This window comes from Odontesthes bonariensis, chromosome 18 (assembly GCF_027942865.1).
Source record: "Odontesthes bonariensis isolate fOdoBon6 chromosome 18, fOdoBon6.hap1, whole genome shotgun sequence".
Classification (NCBI taxonomy): Eukaryota; Metazoa; Chordata; class Actinopteri; order Atheriniformes; family Atherinopsidae; genus Odontesthes; species Odontesthes bonariensis.
In genome coordinates, this window is record NC_134523.1 from 3321944 (window position 1) to 3334910 (window position 12967).

General features: G+C 41.8%; 1 protein-coding gene across 2 annotated transcripts in view; it reads left to right on the top strand.

Moving 5' to 3' along the window:
- Nucleotides 1–12143, top strand: part of trappc9 (trafficking protein particle complex subunit 9) — a 242679-nt gene extending 230536 nt beyond the window's left edge. For both annotated transcript variants that reach the window (XM_075449744.1, XM_075449745.1), the window contains 2 exons: nucleotides 9845–10068; nucleotides 11556–12143. In XM_075449744.1, coding sequence (XP_075305859.1) covers nucleotides 9845–10068; nucleotides 11556–11735 — 404 coding nt within the window. In that variant the 3' untranslated portion in view covers nucleotides 11736–12143. The remainder of the gene's footprint in view (nucleotides 1–9844; nucleotides 10069–11555) is intronic.
- The last annotated feature ends 824 nt before the right edge of the window (nucleotides 12144–12967 follow it).

The window sequence follows — 12967 nt, forward strand, 5'->3', positions numbered from 1 at the left end:
CTGACAATGCTGAAACTGGGAGTTTTAGGGCAGTCGTATTACGCCACAGCTAGCTTAAAACAACATAGTCCAGGTGTACTTAGCGATGCATTGATTGAGACCTTAAATCAATACTTTAAACAGGATTGTGGAATTCCTATTTTAAATAGAGGAGGACTCATTTGGGTGGCTAATTGTGCATTGCACGTGTTTGAAGCCTAACTGATTACTTACTCACTCTGGACCAGGGGAAATATTTACAATGACCCTATTGGCTTGTTGCAGTACAGCACAGATCCTCTGAGGATCCCTACCCTCATCTGTTCGTTTAGTGTAATTTAATGTCATTACTTTGTATTTGGGTGAACTTCCTCTTGCTTTAATTGCAATTAGCAGCAAGTCTAGAACTTTGTAAGAGTTTTACAAAAAGCCCAAACAAAGGCTGGATCATTAAAGTGTGATGGCAGGTGAGGACGGTCACGGCTGCCAGAATAATCCTCAGACTATGGAAATCTACAACTGTTCCCAATGTTAAAAGCTGTTTGGAACTAATGTTAGAAATAGTGTCATATGAACAAATGATGGCCAAGCTAAATAATGACATAGAAAACTTCAAGAAATCCTGGAACTGTTTCCTCTCCTGCAATATTGGGACAAGTAAACTACTATGATGAACTGCTGCTTTGGAAAATACTGACGAGAGAGAGACTACTTCTGTTTGATGTGAATAACGAGGATATTCGATCTTTTGTGAAACTTTTATTGATTTGATATGCGCTGACCTGGTTATTATTTTTTTTTATTTTTATTATTATTATTATTATTTTTCCTTTTTTTTATTTTATAATTTGTTTTGCTTTGTTTTATTTGTGAATTTTGTCCTGTGAGGGTGTGGGGAGGGCCGGGAAGGGTTATGTGCGTATATGTTATAAATCAATAAAACCTTTAATAACAAAGTGTGATGGCACCCAGCTATCTCACTTGTCCTCTCCCAGAATATTGATTAGTTTTATTCTGGGACAACGGTGTGTAGCAAAAATACAAGAGCTCCAGTCTTATTTTTCCTAAACTAATCTCAGTTTTTAATTTGAAACTAAATTCTTGAGATACACTTGCATTATATCATGATCTTCATCTCTTCACAATTTATTTTTCACTGTTGGATCAAGTCAATGCTTCAAATTATAAATGTCAACTGGAAAATATAGTTTGGTTATTAATCACTTTATTGCAGAAAAGTCCACTTGAAACACCTGTTAGAAAGTCTGTGCTGCTGAACACATGTGGACATGATCAGCAATATGCATGACCCAAATAATGCTTAAGATGGTGTGACCAATGGTGCAACAGTTTACTTTTGAATTTTTTATGTAAGAACAGCTCAAATTAAAGATTAAAAAGTTAAAAAGGGATGCGGATGTCACCCACAAATTTAAGCTTTGAGAAATTCTATTTTATTTATTGTTGCTCATCAGATGCCTAAGGCACAAGCAAAGACATGAGGGAACACCCAGGAGTCTTTAGAAGTGTGTCGGTAACAGATGGATGGCTGCAATAATGTGAACGTAACCACTATTGACAACAGTTAAAACGAAACAAAAATCTCTTGGTATAGTTTGAGTTAGGGTTCGGGTTAACGGCTGTTTGCAGCATGCGATGCAGAAATGATGCCGTGGAAATCGCAGCATACATACACACACTTCCACAGCGGCAGCAACTTCTCCACAATATTTGCTGACACGTTCATATATTGTCTCACCCACTGATGTGGTGGAGATGTTACCAGGGGGATGAGTGAAAAAAATCTCTGCTTGAGTGAATGATGCATTCTCAAATGTCATCACTCTGGAACATCTGTAGAATATTTCAGGGCTCCGGCGTCCATGAAAAGGACTTCAGATACAGCGTAGTCACTGAAAACTGTGCTCCTCTGTTTGGTAGATCAGGACATTCAAGGATTAAAAGACAGATAATGTGGCTATGTGTTAATGTATGCTCTGTCTTATCTCTGCGTATATGTGAAGTGTTCCCATGTCCTCACATGTTCTGTGCCAGTCATGTGCGCAAAGGTTTCTTCTCGGGAATGATTACACTGAGCAAACAAACTCACCTGTGAGACCTCTCTTAGTATTCATGGACCTGCTTGACATTAATCTTTTAAAAGATGTTTAAAGTACACCCGATCTAATCTTAGCCACAGATTCATTCTTTGCGTTCCAAGATTTGTATTCATTCATGATAGTTTCTATCTCTATTATACAAGAGCCACTTGAGTTCTGTTGTGATATTTCTTCTGAAGCACCACAGAGTGCACTCTCATTCCCACTTGCAGTCAGACAGGTGGCAGTAAGTTGCATTGTTAAATGTCTCAATAAGTGTGTTGAAGCATCTTAACCTGTCTTCTGCCTGCGTTTGAGTACGGCTGAAAGTGAGGCGTAAGGATGTTGAACAAAAGCTTAACATTCACACAGCGAGCCGGCTGCGAGTGCACGACTGCTCTTGAGCAGGAGAGCAGAGATCGAACAAAGGGGCAGAATAGAGGGAGGGCTATTATTTGAGTAAAGATAAGTCACATAGCCAGCAGAAGTGGAGTGAAAGCGATGTTGAATGCATGAGTAATGCTGTTGCAGAGATGAGTGTGTACTGGCTGGAAGCAGCTCTGCTCTGCTCTGTTAGCTGTCCCGTGTGGAGATGAGCAATTATTGTAAGAAACTGTTGCTTCAACATAACTCTCAGTTTTTCTGCCACAGGCTGCTGCTGAATACAATCCTAGCACCAAACCACTTCTGCATGTTAAGAGAGGGGGGGGGGGGGCTTCTTAAGTATGTCCCAGTTAACAGTGAGATATTTACACACAACAAGAGGCACAGATGGACGGCCGTTACTTAGTCCTTTTCCAGAGACACCATCATGGCAGAAGTTGCATCAGCAGATTTCTGGCTTGTTTTTTTCACCTTGTAGTACCTGCTAGACTTTATATGTCATATAAACTTTATATGTATAAGGCGGTCTAACACGAATAGAGTCCAAGATGTTCCAAACAGGTATGGGTGAAAGTTTTTTTTTTTTCTCCACTTCATGCGAGTCGAACGATATCCAAACATGTTCCTGGCTCGTTGTCATCAGAGCAGATGGAATCTGACCATCCGCTGAAGTGAATACAACACATATCATGTGAGTGGTTGTTATGGGGATCATTCTAAAAGGGGCAGATGGCTTCAGGGGATATCAGGAGCTGGCGGGTTATTTTTAGACTTACTGCAGCACACCTCAACCTTTTAAAGCACATCCTCTGCCTCTATCGGAGCATTCATCAATGACCCTGCCGTGCTTGCAGCCATTGGTTGGGATGAGCTGTTAGACTCCAGTGACCTGGTCACAACTCTTTGTCGGTGTTCATCCTGGACCAAAAGTCCCCGTCAGTGAGGTGTGCTTACTCTGGAGCCCGGCATTTGTCGGGCTTTTACATTTTCTTGATGTACTTTTCTCCTCTGCTGCTCAAAGAAACACATTTCAAGCAGATTTTTAATTGTGGGGATTTGTTGTCAGCTAATGCATCGCGAAAGTTTAAGTCTCCCAATTAATTTGTGTTAACCAAATTAATACCAGTTATTCTTAATATTTAATCATTTATGCTTACAGGATGTAGTAAAGTAGCCTCGATAATTATTTAGATGTTTTTAGCTTTGTGCCTTTGCTTTCCTTTACCTTTCTCTCTCTCTCTCTCTCACACACACACACACCCTTTCAGTGGAGGCACACTGCTGATGTAATCACTTTTACAGCAGAGTTGCCCCTCTTCTGTTTAATGAGTGTCTCTGTCAGAAATGAAATTCTACATGAAGCGCAATGAGCGTCACATCTATATTTGCTCGGACCTGATTTGTCCATTTTTCTTGCTCACCGCACAATATTTGTTTGCGAATCCTTATGAGCTGAGCTGACACCCGCTGTGAGACACGGCATTATCTCTTTTGAACACCAGCGAATCGCCCCACGTCGGTTGTCATCTTTATCTTCACCTGCTCCCAAATTTGGTGGGCGACAGAGACGCCGCGAGGGGCCGAGAGGATTGTTTAATCTCAGAGTTGTAGTTTGATCGGTGGCTTTCATGCTTGCAGAGGAGGGAGGCGTCCTCTCTTGCACTCGCTCTGTCCCTCCTCCTCCCCCCTGGTTGCTGTGGCGACGCCTGCTGCAGCGCTTCACCTCTGCAGACACCAGCAGCATCTGGGCAGAGGAGTGTGTGTATGTATGCTAACACAGGAGCTCATGCTGTAACATGTTGGAGCAGCTGCTTGTTAGGATGAAGAATAAATCAATGATGAGATCACTTCATCTCATTCCTGGAAATGCAGCTTTTGAAGCTTTACGACCCCAACAAAGCAAGGCAGTTTTTAATCAAACAGTGCTCGTCCAAACACTCTTTAACACGCACACTCACTCCCTGATGTACCTGTTGCTCAGCCACCACTTGCCGGTGCGATATTTTGATGCAGTGATATTTTTCCCTCTAAATCCCCATTCTCATTCATGATGGCATTTACCTGTTATGTGAACTGTTTTATTGGTGCAATTCCACTAAGTGGACAAACTGCCGGGAGCGCACAAACAGCCCGTTTCAGTTCATCCACTGATTTTTATGTTTTTCCTACTATTTTAGCTTTCAGCTAAAGCCATTCTCAAGTTTAAACTGAATAGATTTTAGCTTGGTGTTGTCATATAGCAAAAAAAGCTACAGTCACATGAAAGGGAACTTCAGCCTCTCGCAGTTGTAAGGTTTTACATATCAAGACATGACAAAAATCATCTGGTCCTTAGTCATCTGGTTAATACAAGCACAGATGAAGAATAATAACATATATAACACTGTCATTAGTCTTTTAGCTAAAACTTGAACAAACTGCAGATACAGTGTGTGAAAGACTAACTACACCTTTACAGCGATAACTTTGTGTATGACCTTATCGGTCTCTCACGTGGTCTACTCCTCTTTGAATTGTCGCTATGGTTCATTGAGGTTTGCAGAACTTGATTCTTTCCTTCTTCAGACATTCTGCTGTAGATCTGCTGCTGTGTTTGGGATCATTGTTCTGTTGATGACCCAGTTTCAGCCGAGCTTTAGCTGTCACACAGATGGCCTCACATTTTACTCTGGAATACTTTTGTATACAGAGGAGTTCATGGTGGACTCAATGACTGCAAGGTGTCCAGGTCCTGTGGCTGCAGAACAAGCCCACATCATCAGCCCTCCACCACCGTGCTTGATAGTTTTGGTGTGAGGTGTTTGTGCTGATATGCTGTGTTTGGTTTCCTCCAAACGTGCTGCTGTGCATTATGACCAAACATTTGGACTTTGGTCTGCTCTGTCCACAGGACATTGTTCCAGAAGTCTTGTGTTTTGTTCAGATGGAACTTTATCAACCTAAGCTGTGCTGCCGTGTTCTTTTTAAAGAAAGGAGCATTTCTGCTGCAATCATTCCAAACAAGCCGTATTTGTTCAGTCTTTTCTAATTGTACTGTCATGAACTTTAACATTTAACATGCTAACTGAGGCCTGCAGAGTCTGAGATGTAGCTCTTTGGTTATTTGCTGTTTGCAGTTTTTTTCGAAGTGAAGGTATGCTTTCTTAGGCACGACTTTATTTCCATAACCGATAGTTTATGAAGATTTGAAAAACATTGTTCTTGAGCCTTAATGTTTCTTTTCATGAGCCTGAGGGACATAACTGAGTCTGCAGGCCAGCTGCATGCCCTCTCATGGCTAACTCGCAGATGTAAACCAGAGAGCAAACACACAGCAGACACTTTTAAAAAGCAGTGTTTTGTCCTGATCTTCTGCTGTCCTTTGGGGGAAGATTAGTAGCACGAAATGATATTAGATTGTGGCATCTTTTTTTTTTTTTTTACCACATTTACATTATCCCCTTAAAACTAAGCGAGAGGAACTCATTAGATGGGGCCACTGTCTCTTCCCACTGCTTGCTTTTCAGTGTAAACACCGATTATCTCAGTCAGCGAATTGCCTCTGCACAGAGATACAGTGTAGAATAACAAGAGTAGAGAAACTCTGAGCTGTGGGTGTGTGTGTGTGTGTGTGTGTGTGTGTGTAGGTGTGTGTGCTTGTGTGTGTGGGCGTGTGTGTGTGTGTGTGTGAGAGAGAGAGACTGAGATGCACGTGTGTGGGAGTTCATCAACTCGTTCCATCCTCTTTTGTTCACTTTTAATGTGAAAGAATTTATTCCAGTTTTAGAACAAATGTAGGCTACCTATAATTTGCACATCTCCTAGCAACAAGACTTTGAACAAACTAAATTTATCTACTTGCCAAAGTGTCACTACAGGCTCAGTGCTGGCAGCTATAAAACAGTTGTGTTCTACAGAGTGTGTGTGCACAGCATCTGAATCCAACATTACCAGAAGTCATCAAATAAATCCATAAATGGTCAGCTTGAGATCATTGAAATATTTGAACTACAACAAAAATAGCTGCACAACTGAGCGTGTTCTTGACTTCAGCCACAGATTAGAGAACATGGTTTATAATTGGAGAAAGAGGTGGTATCATGATGGCTGGATTACAGGAAATTATACAACCTCTTTTCCCAAAAAGTCGAACGCAATGTTAAATGCTACTGACTCAGAATGCAACGACTTCCAAATCTCATAAACTAATATTTTATTCATAAAAGTGTGACATTTAGCTTTTTCATGAAAATGATTTGCTCATCTTGAATCTGATGGCAGCAACATGTCTTAAAAAATACTGGGACATGTCTACCACTGTATGCCCCCCCCCCCCCTATTTTTTTTAAATATCTGGGAAGTGAGGAGACCAGTTGCTGGAACCATGGCAGAGGATGTTGTCTTGTACTTGTCTGAATAGGATTTGTGCCCCTTTGACTGCAGTAAAGTGCCGAAAGGCCCAAAGATCACAAGCAGCCTATATGGATTTTTCAACCCGTCCTTTGCACACAGAGAGGTCTCCAGATTCTTTGAATCTTTTGATTTATGATAACATGTACTGTAAATAATTGAGATATATTCTGAAACTTCTCATTGAAACATTTTTTTTGCTACCATCAGATTCAAGAGTAGCTAAAAAAAGTTCCACTGTGTTCTATTGTTAATAGAATACTGGTTCATGAGATTAGCTAATCAATGAATTCTGTTTTCATTTGCATTTTACACAGGCCAAACCTTTTTGGAATTGCGGTTGTAAACGCATGCATATGGCTGCTTGATTGAACGCACATGACTTGTATTTATGCCACATGTGCATTCTGGATGTGTGTTTGCTGGAGAAGAAAAAGCACATGTTCCTGCAGGTGTACGGTTTGCAATCAGGATTAAATTGCATCAGCCGGCTGTGTGTGAAGATGGTTTGGCTTGCAGCGTGATTGGGTCTCCCTCGGGTGTTAACACGGTCTTTACACTGTGGACAATTTGGAAAGAAACCTCAGCCTAATGTCGCCCATTTCAAAGAAAGCCTGTTGAAATAATCCAGCTCTTTCCGTCGAGTCAGCCTCGTGTTTGACACATATGCAGTGCCTGTTCTTCTTCTTTTACATGTCTGTGTTATAAGATAGCATTTTATTAATTAACCCCAGCAAAAACTGTCATGCTGATGGAATATTTGATCAAATATAATGATAATAGTTCACTCTGTGACAGGACATCATTAAATGCAATCTTGGGAATCTCTTGCGGCCATTTTGAAAGGAAAAGGATGCTCGTGGTAGATGTTGATTCAAGTTTCTCTCTTTACTGTACTCTGTATGAAGTTAATAACTTCAGTAAAACTGAATTTGAACTGAGAAAAAAATTTAGTTTTCTTATGAATGGAAATAGATAATAAAAATGACAATGAAGGAATCCTAATCACAGGTCTTAGTCTGAACTTGATAAGAAATGAATGTTTGACTGTCCAATAGCTCTCCAAAAAAGTCTCCAACGGTCCACAGAAATGTTGCTCTCTTTGCCTGATGTTTTCTGACAGAATGTCAGGATGTTACAGGGCAGAATAAAGGCAGCAGAAGCTTAACCTTTCTGCACTTTCTTTGGAGTTTGGGTCTTTTTAGGTGTAGCTTTTAGGCAGTGGCTGTTTTTCTACCCGGCAATAACATCTCAGAGGTGTGAAGACAATAAAAAAAACCTTGGCTCTTCATTTAAGTTCCATCATTCTCTCTTCCCTCTGTTCTCTGCATCAAAGATGTCTGCCCGTGTCAACACGCAGAATTGCAGCTTGTGAATCGTCTTTAAGAATAAAACACAATTCCAGCAACGCTCCGCTGGTTTGGCATGAAACGCACGGCCGTTTAATCCCGACGGCAGCAGTCAAACCAGGCTGAACACATTCTGACCCATGAGTACTCAGTACTCACACTTTTTCATTCTAAACCCAACCACTCACTCGGGGAAATTTTGGGACTGTGTGCACAGATGTGACATTTTTGACAAAGACCAAATTCCAATTCCTCATTTGGACCCTGCCACTAAGTTCTTCGCTCTTGCGGCTCAGGTAGGATTTTCTTTTTCTTTTGGAGATGAAAGAGTGACTGAAGTCTGCAAATGACCTTCTGTAAAGGTCATGCCCTGACTGAAGGAGAGATGAGCAGTGATGCTTGATCCCCAGATGGAAAAAAGGGCATCTCACCTCTGTAGAATGGAGGTAAGAGTTGGTGTCACGAGTTGGAATTGGGCCAAAGTCTCTCTACTGATAGACATATAAGCACCAAATCAAAGTACTGCACATGTACTAGACACTGTGGCTGGTATTCATGTGCAGGATTAAATCAGTAATGTGATATTTTTTTTTTTTAATGTTATTTTTGAGGTGCTCAAATCTTTTAAAGGCCCGTGTCGGCAAACTATTCTAATATTCCAGCTCTAAAGAGACATGTTCGTGTGTTTTTTTGTTTTTTTTTCGTGAAAATGTGGGGCTGAATGTCACCCTCCTGGTGGCTGCGGCCACCCCGGAGCTCTCTTAGTGACGACACGGCCTCAGCCCCCACCCACACCCGGCTCCGTCCTGCTGGATCGTCACCCAATCTTCGCGGCCCTGACCCCCCCCCCCACCCCTCTCTGTACGCCGCAGATCGGCACACCAGTGGCACCAGACGCAGCTCCGCTCTCTCATCAAGCTGTCACACAAGCTCCGATTCCGTGTTTATCGCAGCCGGTGTGACACGAGAAAGCGTATGACGACCGCTTTTGTGCATCTGCGCTGCTGTGTGGATGCTGTCTCAGAGGTGTCATTTCGGCTGTTCTTCTGGGGCCTCCCCAGAATTCCCCATCTTAGGGTTCGGGACCGTGCGGGTGCTCACTTTAATGGGCTTGTTGTTCATATCAAATCACGGTGTCTCCTTGTGCACCTCAGCCAAATAGAGGCCACATCAGGAGTCGGTGGGCAGACATTAGTGAAATTGAATTGGACTGACTCAGTGTTTCCTTGTCGCTGGTGACAGGAGGGTGGTGGACTTACCGCTGCATGAGCAGAGACAAATATACTGGTGGATGCTCTGTGTGTGTGTGTGTGTGTGTGTGTGTGTGGAGGGGGGTTCATACATTCTCCAACATTCTCATATGTTCATTCATGACCAAAATTAATCAGGCATGAGATTAACAGAGGGAATATCGGTTAAATAGCCAGAGCTCTGCTGCTGTCAGTGAAATGAATTTGAGGACAAACAGCTTTTCACTGACCCTTCACGATGAACTGTATGATAGGATATTAATGGTCAGGACAGTTTCTGATGAAGACAAATGTTGTGGTTAGTGGAGGCTATGAGTTGGGGTGTGTTGCTTTTAAATGTCTTTCTGTCGGTGCTAAGCATCTCTTTTCATTTTTTTTCCCCATCTGTCCCCAGATGTGTTGGTGAATGGGAAGCCGTGTGACTGCGACGTCATCGCAGACTGCAAAGTAGGCGACGCCGTGACCCTGGAGGTCAAACTGACCAATCTGAGTAAGAACTCAGTGGGCCCGCTGGCTCTGACCGTGGTGCCGTATCAGGACTACCAGAACGGGGTCCAGAATTACGACCTGGACGAAGCGGTCACCTTCATCGGCTCCAGCACCTTCTACATCGACACAGTAAGTCGGGGGTAGAGTACCACACAGATCATATTACCCAGCAGATAACAGATAATAGATCCATTTGACCAAGTTATGAGACGTTTTGTGACCAGTTTTGCATTTTCGACTTCAAACGTTCTGATTCCCGCTGACAGCAAATATCTCATAGTTGCATCGTAGCTCAGATCAGAAATGCAGAGGTGACATTTTCTTGTTGCCGTTGAGTAGTAGATGTAAGTTGGCGTTAAGTTTCAGCTCATGTTGAATTTATTCAACATTTAGCATTTGCAGAAAATCTCCACATCTAAAATTAAAACCACGAACAACGAACTGGAGGGAAGATCAAACATATACTCGGGCCCTGCAGCAGTTATGTACAGACCGGATACCCGATGTTTTTGGCTCACATGCTCCATTAATGTTTGACGTTACGTCAGAATATGTGCCATATTCCCTTTTGGTGACATGGCAACAGGAGGCACCTATATGACACCTAACTGGAAATGTCTGCACTCGCCTGATCAGATTTTACTGTATGTTGTCCTGTGAATATCTGATTATTACATCAGCCTCCATTTAAAGGTTTCCACTGGAGAATATTGCATATCTACATTATGGTAAGACATCTGCTTTCACATAGAACGCGGTGCGCGTTGTGTTCCACTTCTTTTTATTACCCAGGAACAAACCTACGCTGCGCCGAGCTAAGCACAGGGCAGGGTAGCTCCATTCTGAGTCCATAGAGGACGCATCACGGTGTGACAACACCTCGACACCTTAACTAAAAGTTGGTTTCCCAGTTTCTTCGCTGTAGTTTCTCCTATTCTCTGGCTAAACAGTCTGTTGCTATCGGGGAGTCGACTCTGGAATATCAGCAGAGCCTGCACATGCTTCTTTAAGTAGGATTAAAACAAATACATGACTATTAGTACTGAGTACTAAGGTTCCGTGTTCATTTAAAATGCTCAAACTCATGAACACATTGTATGTGAACAGTTGGATCTGACATACAGTATCCTTTTGATTGATTTCACATTGAGGTTTTTTTTTTTGATAAAGAGAAACTAGAGAACAAGCCTCCAGCTTGACACCAAAAAGCCTCCAGTTCTCTGCAAAATGGAACTAAACCCCCAAAAACCCTTTTACGGTCCTTGAACTGTCACAGCTGAGAAAGCAGAGCAGAGAGGGGATCCTGAAGGGAGCCATTGTCTGTAACAAATTCTATCTTCTGAATGTTCAACAAGCTCCGGGTGATTAAAAGACTTTGTTGGTTCCAGGAAAAAAAAGCTTAAGAGTTTAATAAAGAGGATGAAAACGTTAATGAATTCTTCATATTCAGAGAACAACACTACAGCTTGATTTGGGGGATTGTTCTCAGCTTTTCATCAAAACCAGCAGGCTCACTCTTGCTGGCCTCCCACTGGCTGACAGTGTGTCCAGTTCATTAAAAAATTGCCAAAGGATGTCTACTAATAGTTCCTACTTTGTGTCTTTTTTGTCTCCAGGTTAAAGCCAAAGAAAGTTCTGTGTGCGAGGGTGCCCTGCTTTTCCTCTACACGGGAGATTTTTACCTAAATATCAAGTTCCAAGATGACAGCACTCGACGAGAGCTTCCTTTAGCCTGGTTTACTCTGCCCAGCGTGCACATCAGAGCCCTGGATGCTCCACTGCAAGCGGGGGCCTAGGGCCCCGCGGAACTCAGCAGCATATGTCTTAATTAAGGATAAAGCTATGTAAATACAAAGGCCTCTTGAGTGGAATTACATGTAAATATAGCTTTGATAAAGGTGACTGCATTTGTACAGCTCGGGCTGTTTGGACAAATAAACAGAAAAATCTGCACAGGTAATGAAAGGCAAAAGATACCTGTTACTCTGTAGCAAGGAATTTTTACCAACAGAAACCTGCAGTGACAATGCTGGTCATTAAGGGAATGAAGTAGTAAGCAGACTCAAGCTAGCTTGCACATAGTTGCAACTAGCAAGAGTTGGCTTACATTTACAACACCTGTAGCACTAACCATTTATTTTTTATCCGTGATGAGTCTGTGAACTATATAAATGTAAGCTGTTCCATAAAGTCATACAGTATAATGTGGTGTACAGTGGATTATTTGACAGACACAGAACAGTTAGCTCAGTTAGCTTGTTAACTGTTGGCTAAATGATAGCCTGCCAGCTAGCTTGGAAAGCTTGTTGCTGGGCTGCTCTGTTATTGACTAGCTAAACCAACCACAGCAAAGACTCCACGTCTGGCTTCTACGTCACCAAGCTTCCAGTAGCACCTTTTACACAAAGAAATTCAAATAAATTTGGACCCATTTCTTTCTGTCGTAACCACACGATACATTTTTGACACACTGTTCCTCATCTTTAAGTTTGTTTTTTTGCTGCATCTAAATGTGGGTTCAGACACACCTACAACTTTCTGTTGGGCCGTCTGTCCTCACCTTTGTTCCAACACTGAATTATTGATTAATTTAATTGCCTTCATGTAAAGTGTTCTTTTCCTTTTCTGTCCTTGCTGATACAGATCTGTATTCATCTTCACTCACACAAAGATGACCTTTAGTAACATAGCTTTTAAAAAAAAAAAAAAACATAATCTGTGATATCATTTTTCGACACTGCAGAATTCTGATTTTCAGCACTAAATTCACACAGGGAGAGTTGACTGAACACGTATTCTAAAGTATTGACGACATCTAGCAGGTTGCACCAACAATTGTGTCATCAACAATTTTCTGGAAATATTCACAGAATTTTAACTTTTTTAAAAAAAATTTTTAACAATTTTAACATCTGTGATTGTAAGACATTCATACTGATTTGTTTTTTTTTTATTGATTGTATTGTGCATAAATGACCAGAGCCACACCACCGACTGTTCAGAGGATCTCTAGGAGCGTGTAGTACAT